This window comes from Rattus norvegicus, chromosome 9 (genome assembly GCF_036323735.1).
Source record: "Rattus norvegicus strain BN/NHsdMcwi chromosome 9, GRCr8, whole genome shotgun sequence".
Lineage (NCBI taxonomy): Eukaryota > Metazoa > Chordata > Mammalia > Rodentia > Muridae > Rattus > Rattus norvegicus.
Genome location: NC_086027.1, coordinates 68,026,909 through 68,041,572, shown reverse-complemented (window position 1 = coordinate 68,041,572; position 14,664 = coordinate 68,026,909). Strand labels below are relative to the sequence as shown.

The 14,664-nt window shown below is 41.7% G+C and overlaps 1 protein-coding gene across 9 annotated transcripts in view; it reads left to right on the top strand.

Moving 5' to 3' along the window:
* Tmem237 (transmembrane protein 237) overlaps nucleotides 1–14,092 on the top strand; it is a 39,251-nt gene extending 25,159 nt beyond the window's left edge. For 4 of the 9 annotated variants that reach the window (XM_006244977.5, XM_039083614.2, XM_006244975.5 and 1 more), the window contains exons 12-13: nucleotides 7,070–7,191; nucleotides 10,298–14,092. In XM_006244977.5, the coding sequence (XP_006245039.1) occupies nucleotides 7,070–7,191; nucleotides 10,298–10,359 (184 nt within the window). In that variant the 3' untranslated portion in view covers nucleotides 10,360–14,092. Of the gene's footprint in view, nucleotides 1–7,069; nucleotides 7,192–10,297 lie in introns of those variants that run through there. The other 5 variants (XM_039083617.2, XM_039083616.2, XR_005488910.2 and 2 more) reach the window with 4 other exon arrangements.
* Nucleotides 14,093–14,664: the final 572 nt, after the last annotated feature.

Sequence of the window (14,664 nt, the reverse complement as noted above, 5' to 3'; positions counted from 1 at the left end):
CCCTTTCCCGGTTTCTGGACAAACATCCCCCTCCCCCCTCCCCTTTCTTATTGGTGTTCCCCTCCCCATCCTCCCCCCATTGCCGCCCTCCCCCCAACAATCTAGTTCACTGGGGGTTCAGTCTTAGCAGGACCCAAGGCTTCCCCTCCACTGGTGCTCTTACTACGATATTCATTGCTACCTATGAGGTCAGAGTCCACGGTCAGTCCATGTATAGTCTTTAGGTAGTGGCTTAGTCCCTGGAAGCTCTGGTTGCTTGGCATTGTTGTTCATAAGGGGTCTCGAGCCCCTTCAAGCACTTCCAGTTCTTTCTCTGATTCCTTCAATGGGGGTCCTATTCTCAGTTCAGTGGTTTGCTGCTGGCATTCGCCTCTGTGTTTGCTGTATTCTGGCTGTGTCTCTCAGGAGCGATCTACATCCGGCTCCTGTAGGCCTGCACTTCTTTGCTTCATCCATCTTGTCTAATTGGATGGCTGTATATGTATGGGCCACATGTGGGGCAGGCTCTGAATGGGTGTTCCTTCTGTGTCTGTTTTAATCTTTGCCTCTCTATTCCCTGCCAAGGGTATTCTTGGTCCCCTTTTAAAGAAGGAGTGAATCACTTACATTTTGATCATCCGTCTTGAGTTTCATTTGTTCTAGGCATCTAGGGTAATTCAAGCATTTGGGCTAATAGCCACTTATCAATGAGTGCATACCATGTGTGTTTTTCTGTGATTGGGTTACCTCACTCAGAATGATATTTTCCAGTTCCAACCATTTGCCTACGAATTTCATAAAGTCATTGTTTTTGATAGATGAGTAATATTCCATTGTGTAGATGTACCACATTTTCTGTATCCATTCCGCTGTTGAAGGGCATCTGGGTTCTTTCCAGCTTCTGGCTATTATAAATAAGGCTGCTATGACCATAGTGGAGCACGTGGGGCATCTTTTGGGTATATGCCCAAGAGAGGTATAGCTGGATCCTCAGGCAGTTCAATGTCCAATTTTCTGAGGAACCTCCAGACTGATTTCCAGAATGGTTGTACCAGTCTGCAATCCCACCAACAATGGAGGAGTGTTCCTCTTTCTCCACATCCTCTCCAGCATCTGCTGTCACCTGAGTTTTTGATCTTAGCCATTCTCACTGGTGTGAGGTGAAATCTCAGGGTTGTTTTGATTTGCATTTCCCTTATGACTAAAGATGTTGAACATTTCTTTAGGTGTTTCTCAGCCATTCGGCATTCCTCAGCTGTGAATTCTTTGTTTAGCTCTGAACCCCATTTTTAATAGGGTTATTTGTCTCCCTGCGGTCTAACTTCTTGAGTTCTTTGTATATTTTGGATATAAGGCCTCTATCTGTTGTAGGATTGGTAAAGATCTTTTCCCAATCTGTTGGTTGCCGTTTTGTCCTAACCACAGTGTCCTTTGCCTTACAGAAGCTTTGCAGTTTTATGAGATCCCATTTGTTGATTCTTGATCTTAGAGCATAAGCCATTGGTGTTTTGTTCAGGAAATTTTTTCCAGTGCCCATGTGTTCGAGATGCTGCCCTAGTTTTTCTTCTATTAGTTTGAGTGTATCTGGTTTGATGTGGAGGTCCTTGATCCACTTGGACTTAAGCTTTGTACAGGGTGATAAGCATGGATCGATCTGCATTCTTCTATATGTTGACCTCCAGTTGAACCAGCAACATTTGCTGAAAATGCTATCTTTTTTCCATTTGATGGTTTTGGCTCCTTTGTCAAAAATCAAGTGCCCATAGGTGTGTGGGTTCATTTCTGGGTCTTCAATTCTGTTCCATTGGTCTATCTGTCTGTCTCTGTACCAATACCATGCAGTTTTTATCACTATTGCTCTGTAATACTGCTTGAGTTCAGGGATAGTGATTCCCCCTGAAGTCCTTTTATTGTTGAGGATAGTTTTAGCTATCCTGGGTTTTTTGTTATTCTAGATGAATTTGCAAATTGTTTTGTCTAACTCTTTGAAGAATTGGATTGGTATTTTGATGGGGATTGCATTGAATCTGTAGCTCGCTTTTGGTAGAATGGCCATTTTTACTATATTAATCCTGCCAATCCATGAGCATGGGAGATCTTTCCATCTTCTGAGGTCTTCTTCAATTTCTTTCTTCAGAGTCTTGAAGTTCTTATTGTACAGATCTTTTACTTGCTTGGTTAAAGTCACACCGAGGTACTTTATATTGTTTGGATCTATTATGAAGGGTGTCGTTTCCCTAATTTCTTTCTTGGCTTGTTTCTCTTTTGTGTAGAGGAAGGCTACTGATTTATTTGAGTTAATTTTATACCCAGCCACTTTGCTGAAGTTGTTTATCAGCTTTAGTAGTTCTCTGGTGGAACTTTTGGGATCACTTAAACATACTATCATATCGTCTGCAAATAGTGATATTTTGACTTCTTCTTTTCCGATCTGTATCCCCTTGACCTCCTTTTGTTGTCTGATTGCTCTGGCTAGAACTTCAAGAACTATATTGAATAAGTAGGGAAAGAGTGGGCAGCCTTGTCTAGTCCCTGATTTTAGTGGGATTGCTTCAAGTTTCTCTCCATTTAGTTTAATGTTAGCAACTGGTTTGCTGTATATAGCTTTTACTATGTTTAGGTATGGGCCTTGAATTCCTATTCTTTTCAGGACTTTTATCATGAAGGGGTGTTGAATTTTGTCAAATGCTTTCTCAGCATCTAATGAAATGATCATGTGGTTTTGTTCTTTCAGTTTGTTTATATAATGGATCACGTTGATGGTTTTCCGTATATTAAACCATCCCTGCATGCCTGGGATGAAGCCTACTTGGTCATGGTGGATGATTGTTTTGATGTGCTCTTGGATTCGGTTTGCCAGAATTTTATTGAGTATTTTTGCGTCGATATTCATAAGGGAAATTGGTCTGAAGTTCTCTTTCTTTGTTGGGTCTTTGTGTGGTTTAGGTATAAGAGTAATTGTGGCTTTGTAGAAGGTATTCGGTAGTGATCCATCTGTTTCAATTTTGTGGAATAGTTTGGATAATATTGGTATGAGGTCTTCTATGAAGGTTTGATAGAATTCTGCACTAAACCCGTCTGGACCTGGGTTCTTTTTGGTTGGGAGACCTTTAATGACTGCTTCTATTTCCTTAGGAGTTATGGGGTTGTTTAACTGGTTTATCTGTTCCTGATTTAACTTCGGTACCTGGTATCTGTCTAGGAAATTGTCCATTTCCTGCAGATTTTCAAGTTTTGTTGAATATAGGTTTTTATAGTAAGATCTGATGATTTTTTGAATTTCCTCTGAATTTGTAGATATGTCTCACTTTTCATTTCTGATTTTGTTAATTTGGACACTCTCTGTGTCCTCTCGTTAGTCTGGCTAAGGGTTTATCTATCTTGTTGATTTTCTCAAAGAACCAACTTTTGGCTCTGTTGATTCTTTCTATGATCCTTTTTGTTTCTACTTGGTTGATTTCAGCTCTGAGTTTGATTATTTCCTGCCTTCTACTCCTCCTGGGTGTATTTGCTTCTTTTTGTTCTAGAGCTTTTAGGTGTGCTGTCAAGCTGCTGACATACGCTCTTTCCTGTTTCTTTCTGCAGGCACTCAGCGCTATGAGTTTTCCTCTTAGCACAGCTTTCATTGTGTCCCATAAGTTTGGGTATGTTGTACCTTCATTTTCATTAAATTCTAAAAAGTCTTTAATTTCTTTCTTTATTTCTTCCTTGACCAGGTTATCATTGAGTAGAGCATTGTTCAATTTCCACATATATGTGGGCATTCTTCCCTTATTGTTATTGAAGACCAGTTTTAGGCTGTGGTGGTCTGATAGCATGCATGGGATTATTTCTATCTTTCTGTACCTGTTGAGGCCCGTTTTTTGACCAATTATATGGTCAATTTTGGAGAAAGTACCATGAGGAGCTGAGAAGAAGTTATATCCTTTTGTTTTAGGATAGAATATCCTATAAATATCTGTTAAGTCCATTTGGCTCATGACTTCTCTTAGTCTGTCTACGTCTCTGTTTAATTTCTGTTTCCATGATCTGTCCATTGATGAGAGTGCGGTGTTGAAGTCTCCTACTATTATTGTGTGAGGTGCAATGTGTGTTTTGAGCTTTAGTAAGGTTTCTTTTACGTATGTAGGTGCCCTTGTATTTGGGGCATAGATATTTAGGATTGAGAGTTCATCTTGGTGGATTTTTCCTTTGCTGAATATGAAGTGTCCTTCCTTATCTTTTTTGATGACTTTTAGTTGGAAATTGATTTTATTTGATATTAGAATGGCTACTCCAGCTTGCTTCTTCTGACCATTTGCTTGGAAAGTTGATTTCCAGCCTTTCACTCTGAGGTAGTGTCTGTCTTTGTCTCTGAGGTGTGTTTCCTGTAGGCAGCAGAATGCAGGGTCCTCGTTGCGTATCCAGTTTGTTAATCTATTTCTTTTTATTGGGGAGTTGAGGCCATTGATGTTGAGAGATATTAAGGAATAGTGATTATTGCTTCCTGTTATATTCATATTTGGATGTGAGGTTATGTTTGTGTGCTTTTCTTCTCTTTGTTTTGTTGCCAAGACGATTAGTTTCTTGCTTCTTCTAGGGTATAGCTTGCCTCCTTATGTTGGGCTTTACCATTTATTATCCTCTGTAGTGCTGGATTTGTAGAAAGATATTGTGTAAATTTGGTTTTGTCATGGAATATCTTGGTTTCTCCATCTATGTTAATTGAGAGTTTTGCAGGATACAGTAACCTGGGCTGGCATTTGTGTTCTCTTAGGGTCTGTATGACATCTGTCCAGGATCTTCTGGCTTTCATAGTTTCTGGCGAAAAGTCTGGTGTGATTCTGATAGGTCTGCCTTTATATGTTACTTGACCTTTTTCCCTTACTGCTTTTAATATTCTTTCTTTATTTTGTGCGTTTGGTGTTTTGACTATTATGTGATGGGAGTTGTTTCTTTTCTGGTCCAATCTATTTGGAGTTCTGTAGGCTTCTTGTATGCCTATGGGTATCTCTTTTTTTAGGTTAGGGAGGTTTTCTTCTATGATTTTGTTGAAGATATTTACTGGTCCTTTGAGCTGGGAGTCTTCTATACCTATTATCCTTAGGTTTGATCTTCTCATTGAGTCCTGGATTTCCTGTATGTTTTGGACCAGTAGCTTTTTCCGCTTTACATTATCTTTGACAGTTGAGTCAATGATTTCTATGGAATCTTCTGCTTCCGAGATTCTCTCTTCCATCTCTTGTATTCTGTTGGTGAAGCTCGTATCTACAGCTCCTTGTCTCTTCTTTTGATTTTCTATATCCAGGGTTGTTTCCATGTGTTCTTTCTTTTTTTTTTTTTTTTTTTTTTCTGCTAAAGGGGAATTTTATTGCTTTTTGTAGGAAAAGGGGGAGGAGGACTTCGTGAAGTGGTAGAAAGGGAGAAAGAGAAGGGCAGAAAAAGAGAAAGAGCAGAAGAGGCTGGCCAGGGAGGGAAGAAGGAAGAGAAGAAGGGAGGGAGGAAGAGGAGGAGGAGGAAGGAGAGGAAGGGGGAGGAGGAAGAGGAGGAGAAGGAGGAGGAGGAGGGGGGAGGAGGAGGAAGAGGAGGAGCCATGTGTTCTTTCTTGATTGCTTCTATTTCCATTTTTAATTCCTTCAACTGTTTGATTGTGTTTTCCTAGAATTCTTTCAGGGATTTTTGTGACTCCTCTCTATGGGCTTCTACTTGTTTATTTATATTTTCCTGGAATTCTTTCAGGGATTTTTGCGATTCCTCTCTGTAGGCTTCTACTTATTCTCTAAGGGAGTTCTTCACGTCTTTCTTGAAGTCCTCCAGCATCATGATCAAATATGATTTTGAAACTAAATCTTGCTTTTCTGGTGTGTTTGGATATTTTGTGTTTGCTTTGGTGGGAGAATTGGGCTCTGATGATGCCATGTAATCTTGGTTTCTGTTGCTTGGGTTCCTGCGCTTGCCTCTTGCCATCAGATTATCTCTAGTGTTACTTTGTTCTGCTATTTCTGACAGTGGCTAGACTGTCCTATAAGCCTGTGTGTCAGGAGTGCTGTAGACCTGTTTTCCTGTTTTCTTTCAGCCAGTTATGGGGACAGAGTGTTCTGCTTTCGGGTGTGTAGTTTTTCCTCTCTACAGGTCTTCAGCTGTTCCTGTGGGCCCGTGTCTTGAGTTCACCAGGCAGGTCACTTGCAGCAGAAAAGTTGGTCTTACCTGTGGTCCCGAGGCTCAAGTTCGCTCGAGGGGTGCTGCCCTCGAGCTCTCCGCGGCGGCAGCAACCAGGAAGATCTGCGCCGCCGTTTCCCGGAGCTTCAGTGCACCAGGGTTCCAGATGGCGTTTGGTGTTTTCCTCTGGTGTCAGAGATGTGTGCAGAGTGCAGTCTCTTCTGGTTTCCCAGGCGTGTCTGCTTCTCTGAAGGTTTAGCTCTCCCTCCCACGGGATTTGGGTGCAGAGAACTGTTTATCCGGTAGATCCCTTCAGGTTCTGGCGGTGTCTCAGACGCAGCGGTCCTGCTGCTCTTGGGCCCTCCTCTATGGGAACTATACCTAGGTTTTTAAATGAGCTATCTTCTTATAAAAAGTATGACAATGGATTGGAGGTGCTCTATGGCTCTACCCCATGCAGAGAGCCTAATATCACAGAATGGTGGTGAGAGGGTGGCTGGAATACAGCCCAAGAACTGAGCAAGAAGTACTAGGAAGACAGTGTGGGAGAAGCAGCATTCACAGACAAGTAGCCAGCTAATGGGTTGACCAGATGGCTGAAAGTCCAGCTTAAATGAATGACAGTCTCTTTTGAGAGAGTGAGTAGGTATGGTCTAAGAGAGAAAGGAGATTATCAGTTGAAGAATATTGCCGTGATATTGTGAGGGAAATTGTTTGGACTCTTGAGGGGAACATTTAACTTTCATTACACTGCTCTACAAAGATCTGTGTAGAACTCAAACGTCTGCAGACGTGTGCTGAGTTTCTTCTGTTGCTTGTTTTAGGAAGATCATGCTTTGTCACACTTGGTATTCCTCTAGGAGAGGACTGCTTTTTAAAAGTATATAAAATAGTTGTATTGGACTTGGGGGCAAAAACGAAGGCATTTCTAATGAGCATTTCTCATCTCCAGGCCAGCAGAAGTGGAGGAACCGGTTCTCATGCCATGGGTCATAGTGAATCTGGTGGTGGCGCTTCTGGTTGGATTAGCCTGGCTCTTTTTGTCTTACAGGCCAGGCATGGATCTTAGTGAAGGTATTGAACTAAAAAGATAGGGGTATTGCGCAATTTCTCTCATGATCAGTCTTGCCATAATACTTTAATAATAAGCACACTTAAAATAAACAATTAGAAGGACCTTATTTTAAGAAGGTCTCAGGATGACAGAAGGAATAGGGAGGACTGTCTCGTGCCCAACATCTCGCCAGCAAGAACGACACGCGGCAACAGGATTCGTCTGCGAACAAGCCTTTATTGTACAGCTCTTTTGAACAGGGACAGGGGACCCCGAGGGAGGAAAAGGCACTGCTTATATATGTGTCGCTACCCGATTGGTGCAAGCCCATGCCCAATTTGCATGTCCCGAGAGCGGGCTGTGACGTGCTTGGCTCATGTGCACTGCGTCCTTTGAGGTGGACAACAGCTGTGCCCTGTTGACTCACTCACAGGAAATCAGCCCCACGTTGGGCGCAGTACGGGCGGCTACTAACAGACAACAGCTGATACGGGCGGCTGTCAACAGAGGACTTAGAGTCAGAGCCTGAAAACATTTCCTGGGGATCCTTAGGCTCCCGGAAGGTGCGCCTTCTGGGAGTGTTGAGGGTTTGCTAAGGCTCTGCTCTCATCAAGCTATGTTTTCACGATATATATGATATATATTTTCTATCATATATTTATATATATGATATATAAAAATAGGTGTATATCAATATATGACAGTAAATAATTTAACCAAACTATGTAAAATTAATCTTGACATATATACTACAAAACAAATAATTCACTTTAATAATAAATGTTCTCAACACATTGCTCGGTAATAAAGAGCTAGGGAATTTCCTTGCATCCTAAACCACTAAAAAGGAAAAAGACCTGAGGCTATGGAGAATTGCCACTTAATAATATTCACTTCCCTATTTTAAGCCTTAGATATTTTTGCTTATTTTCCACGCAACAACCTAGTCATTTAACCATTTTGCTGAATATGACCTCAAGTGCTGGGCTTAATTTGCTCCATTACTTTCTACTACATTTTAAGATGCGGTGTGAGAGCACTCTGTGTACTGACCTTATTCATCTCTTACCTGCATGCAGATGATGGAGAGACACCCAGGTATATGCCATGTCCCCTGAATGTTTGTATCACAGCTGAAGAAGGTCAAAAATAGGAAACATCAGTCTTCAAAATGGAGCTGATTTCACAGAAGTGTAGCCTTTGCTTTGGAGACTGAAGTTTTATGAACGTGGACAACAAAATAAAAATGTAATCTTGGCTAGTCAAAAGATACACTTTCAAGTCAGTTCATATTGCCTACATCTTTGAAGCTCGTTTTGATCAGATCTTTCACTCTCTGTGCTAATAAGACACATAGAGACCTGAAGTTCTGGAGTGGCTTCAGAGAGGTAGCTAGGTTTAGATGAGCGTCAGAAAGGCAATTGAAGAGAAGACACTAGCATCCAATTATTTAAATCGTCATCAGCACAGCTTCTTGTCATACTCAGAGAAGCGAGCCATTCTTGTCACATTGATCCAGACTCTCACTTCATTGTCTAACAGTGTTTTCTTTTTTTACCTTTAATGTGCCAGTGCCCAGTGAAGTCACTAATCTCTAGACCCATGAATCTCTTAGAACACTCGTGTTAGCAGACTAGCGAGCTCATCAGCAAATGCTCTAGGAACACTTGGTTTTCACTGTGCACTGTACTTCCTGACAGGGCTTCCTTGCTGTCGTCTGTTCGCTCGTGAGCACTGTGGTTGCATTGTCTCCACGATCCCTCTCCCCTTCTAACTGCTCTCATGTCCCTTCTTCCAATCCCAGGACCTTTTCTCCTATAGCTTTTGTTCCATTTATAGATGTAAATGTATATATGTAGGTATATACAGAAACATACAGCCTATTGAGCCCAGGTGGCGTTCTCCGTATGCACATATGTGTGTACCATATTATACCAAACCCAAGTGCCATTCTGTGTGCATTTCATTCAGGATTGTACTTGTTCCACTGCAGTTCTCATGCTCTCCCACTAAATGCCCTACGCTTCGTTCAGTTTGCGGTATCGTGGACTTTGGGCCTGGGTAATTGGTCAGCTGGCAAAATGCTTGTTATAAAAACATGAGGACCTCAACTTATATCTCCAGTGCCTGTGTGAAAACCAGGCACAGTGTTGTGCACCTGCAGTCTGGGCACAGGGAGGGAAGAGAAGGGGGAATCCCTGAGCTCATGGCTGGTCGCCTGGCCAAATTGATGAGCTCCACATTCAGTGAGAAACCCCTAATGTGGAGGGTGATAGAGAAACATGCCTGACATCAGCACCTATGTGTATGTGCACACACTCATATGAACATGTATGTACGACATACCTGCTCACACACAAAGATGTTCCACATTGTGTATTTTGCTAGTTTTTTTTTCTCGTGAGGTATGGTTTTTTAATCTAATGGTTTTTATCAGAGGACTTTTATTGTTTGTATTCTCAAGGTCTAATTTTTATATTTCCTTGCATTTAATAATAAATTGAATTTCTATGTTAAATAATAGTTTAATTATGAAAATCATTGTATTGTTGCTGGGACTGACACTTTCCCTTGCTGGCTTGTGCAGGGTTCGTCTCAACTGCAGTGTGCATGATACATAGTAAGAATTCCAGAAACCCTCTGTCTTTTAAGGATGGTGATTTTAAACGTGAAGACAAAATGGGGATAATGCCTAGCTTATTGGGACTTTTGGAGACGAAGTGGGATAGTGTAGTGGAGGTGCTCTTGTAGACACTTAGTGTTGGTTCTGAATCCTTCCCTCTCCCCTGCATCTTAACTCATCTGATCACTGTAGAATTAGATCTCTTAGCTCTTTTAATGACCCTAGGTGACTTAATTTTCTTGGTACAATGTATTAATATTGTCTTCATTATGTGTATTTTATTTTTAAGGGGTCTATAATAAATTTAATGCCTGAACTTTTAAAAATGATGAAACATGCCCACTTGCTATTAGCTTAGCTTTTAGATTAAAAACTCCCTGAATAATTCATACTTGTATGAGTACTATGCATAAATCTGTATTCCAGCAGACTGCGACTAAGCTACAAAACCATTCTGAGGATCTGAAATGTTTTAATTATGATGTGTTCATTCTCTTCTCCAGAGTTGATGTTCTTTTCTGATGTGGACGAGTACCCCGAGAGAGGAGTCAAAGCGTCTCCGTAGCGCCGGCCGGCTCCGTCCCTGCAGTGACGGCCTGCGTTCCCCACTCCCGTTTTTAAGTGTATTTTTATAAGATACATGTATTTATAATCGAGCTTTTGTTACATAATGCTGAAATGCTACTGTAGATTGTAAATTATATCTGGTCTTTATACCAAATATTAGGGTCTTTATTATTTTCACCTTAGTGACACAGGAGATAATGAGCTAAAACAAACAAACAAACAAACAAAAAAACACAGCAGGTGATGTGTTTGTTTCCTGTCCTTTCAAATTTGCAAAATTCATGATTATTATTAGCTAAAGAGCACCAATTTAGAAAAGCCTTAACCTCAGTGTTATAAAATATACATCAAGTTTAAATGTAAATTTAGTGAATGGGGAAGATGGAAAAATGTCTTCATTTTATATTTTTGATGTCTTCTTATGGAACACTGCAGGATGTGATTTGTTTTCTCTGAATCTGGCTAGTGTTATAGCTCATATAATAATTATTTGCCATTTGAATTGAAAGATGCTTTATAGCTAATAAAACAGAAATACCTATCTTTGAGAGGCTTTAAAAACTGAAGATTTTTCCTTTTTAAAATCTGCACCAGTTATTCTCCTGTCTGCTTGCCCCTCAGAATCATGTAGGGAGCTTTGGGAGAATGGCTCACACCTCCTGTAATCTAGGGCGTGGGAGGCAGAAGCAGGGGATCACGAGGTCATTGCCACCCTCAGCTACTCAGCGAGTTTGAGTCCAGCCTGAGAGACATGAGAGCCCATTTCTGAAACCAAAAGCAGCAACAACGAAGTCAGACAGCAAGGAGAAGCTGGACCAATAGCCAGCTCAGGCGTGTGATCTGGGGCTGACCTCTGAGTCTCTGCTCTGACTTCGTACAGTTGATGGATTTCAAACCTGGGGTTTTATTCTGGAAGGCAGGGACTCTACCACTGAGCCCCCTCCCCAGTCCTTCTGTTTCTGCTAGTTTTCTGAGAAAGGGTCTTGCGCTGTCTCTCGGACTGACCTTAAACTCTTGATCCTCCTTCCCCAGCCTCTTGAATGCTGCGATCAAGGGGTTCTTCTTGTGAGTCACGGGAAACATGAATGGAAGGTCACCGTCCTCATTTTCACTCTCTATCGGATATCTCAGGTTTTTGGAAAATTCCACTCTTGGGGTGGGTTCTGCGTAGAAAAAAAACGCTGTCCTAACACATTTCAAATGGTTCTTCAGCTGGTGTCTGTGAGCTTAAGTCCGACAGCTTAAGTCAGTGAGAAGACCTGCTAGAAGAGAAGGTGACTCAAAGGCTGTTGGACACATCCCCGAAACTACTGGGCCTCCCAGATTAGCACACAACTGAATGTTGTATAGAAGATGATGGACGGATTGTTAAGTGAGGTGGCTGTTCTTGTCTCTGCAGCACCATAGTGAAACTGTCCTTTACTATCTGTAAGGCCCGAGTTGCTGAACGGGTATTTACCCGTGTTATAGAATTATAAATACATGCAGTTCTGACATTCCTGCCAGTTTTAGTCTTCACTGATTAGCGGTGATTCTCATGTCGGCAGCAGCTGGAAGTGTAGGAGTTCATAGTCTGTTTTGCAGCTTCTGCAGGGATGTGCTGAAGTTGACCATATCTGAATTGTGTCATCAAGGAGAAATGGGGAAAGGTGCTCTCAGTGTGGGGTTGTTTCTGACTGAGTCATGGCCCCTCTAATTCCTGGAGTCCACGATAATATGACTTTTCACATCAAAAGTGGTTTTGCAGATGTGAGTAGGGATAAGAGCCCTGAAATGGGGAGAGTATCCTCCATTGTGAGGTGGCTGATGTTTTCTAAAGGATTAAAGAAACCCTTTTATATTTCATCAAAGAGCTGTTGGTCAGTTGTGATATTTCTGCTTATAAAGGAGGAGGGTCCTTTAGTGACCCGAAAGGCTGGAAACAGACTCTTACTCAGTAGCCAACAGAAAGGCTGGAAACAGACTCTTACCCAGTAGCCAACAGAGATGGAATTCATGAATTCTATCAAGGACAAGCAAGGAATCAGTCCTCCAGGAAGTGGTACCGTCCCTGTGATACTTTGGTTTGGATTCAGTTATATCTGTACCAGACTTGAAATACAGACAGGTACAGCTTCGTATTAGCCAAGTGGCTAGGTTTGCTCCAAATGGCATGGAGAATGCAGCCTTGCACTGCGGCTGGAGGAAGCTGACTGTTAATAACGTCTTAACTGACAGTGGGAGAGTGATCTTTGAATTCTGTCAGGTCTGAGAGAATGACGGAATCTACAAGTCCTTCACCACCACAACTCAACAGTGCACGTCAAAGATTCTTTTGACCGTGATTAGGAAAGTTCTTTACAAGAGCCCCATTGGTTAATTCATGGCCGATTGCTACGATGAGAATATCAGACCTGTCAAATTGGAATTTTTGAGGATGAAGCCTAGGTTTGTGGGAGCAGCAGGAAGAGAGGATGAGGCTCTTAATCTACTTAGATCTGGGAATGGAAGGACCTAGAAAAGGTTTGTAGGTGAAGTTAGATGTAAGCAGAGGCTTTATAAAATGGATCATTTCCTTGTAGAGATGAGTACCAAAAAACCAGAAAGGTGAATGAGCTTATAACTTGAAAAAACCTTTCATTATAGTCATCATCATCAGTGTGTATAAATGATAGGGAAGGGTTTTGTGCCACAGACTCAATATGGAGGTCAAAGGACAACTCTGTGCAGTTGGTTCTCTCCTTCGTCATTTATATGGGTTCCGGGTATCAAACTTGGGTCGTCAGGCTCGTGCAAGGATGTTTGTCTGCTGAGCCAGCTCACCAGTTCAGCTCGACATTTAAAAAAATAAAAAAGTTTTATTTTTATTTACATGAATGTGTGTCCACGCCACATGCATGTGGGTGCCTCTGCAGGCTAGAAGTGTTAGATTCCCAGAACTACAAGAAGTTGTCAGCTGTCCAGGGTGGGTACTGAGTACTGAACTTGTCCTCTGAGACAGCTGCAGATGTTCTTGACCACGCCCAGCATCATCACTGGAGCACGTTTTGGAGATCTTTTAAAAACACAGAGTTGTGAGATATCAGGTTAGGCTTAATGTTAAACTTTTGAATGCCCCCAACTCTTTTTCTTTCAAAATCTTTTCAAGGGAAATTTATTCTAAGACTCGGGGGCATATCTCTAGGAATGCACAGTAAGTATCATTAAAGCAACTAGAAAAAATAATTCCACGATATTTAAGATCCAGTTCATTTTTAGAATTTTTCTAGTTGTCCCTCAGATGAAATTTGAGAGACCAAATCTACTTCATCTTGGGTCTGGCCTCCATCTTAAAAAAAAAAAATCAAAAACAAAACAAAAACAGTCTGAGAACTTGACCTACAGCTGAATCCAAGGTGCACCCAAGTACTAGGAAGGGCCCTGGGGTTTGTCCTTGCCCGTAGCCCAGAGTTACTCCCTAGATACTCCCTAGCAACAGTTAGTTAAGATCAGTCTGATTGTTTCAGATGTACCTTCAGACTGTTTGTGATGGTATATGGTTTTGCTTCAGAGCCTGTCGGCTTACAGTCATTCTACTACTTGCTTGCCAGACTGGACAACCCCTCACTTGCTCCTACTTTCCTATAAAAACTTATCCTGTTGAGGGTTCAGGGCTGCTCTGCCTTCCCTTCCCATCCTGCTGTGTCAGGGTTGGGTTGTAGGAGAGCCCAAGCCTGAGCTTGTAATAAAGAGACCCTAATGCTATTACATCAGGGATGGCTCCGTGGTGGTTTTTTGGGGTTCACAAATGCTTCCTGACACAATAAAATCGTATTTCATTTGGTTCTTACATATTTGAGTTTTAAATTTAAGTTTCTTTAATATCCATTTCTTTTTGGGTACATGTGTGGATGGGCATAGCAAGATCAGAAGAAATTGTGGGGGTCAATTCTCCTCAAACCATGAGGGTTTAGGGGGCACTCTGCCACATTCGGAACATCATGTCCTGACCAAATCAAGGCCCAGGCAGGTGAAATTCCTGTAGGACTCGCAGGACTTGGTCAGTTCTATACTTCTACCCTCTATCACGTGAACACAGAGTTCAGAAGGACTCTGCTAGGCACTATTTAGAAAGCACAGGTTAGACCCTCAGCAGACAGCAGTCCTCCCAGCATTTGGATACTGAACTTGCCAGCCTCCGGAACTGTGAGAAACACATTTCTGTTCTTTTCAGATTGAGTATCACTAATGAACTAAAATACCTAGAGATATGAAATTGTTCACAGGACTATATTTCTGTCCCACCCAAAGACCATTGCTAGCTGCCACTGTCAATTAAGTTCAA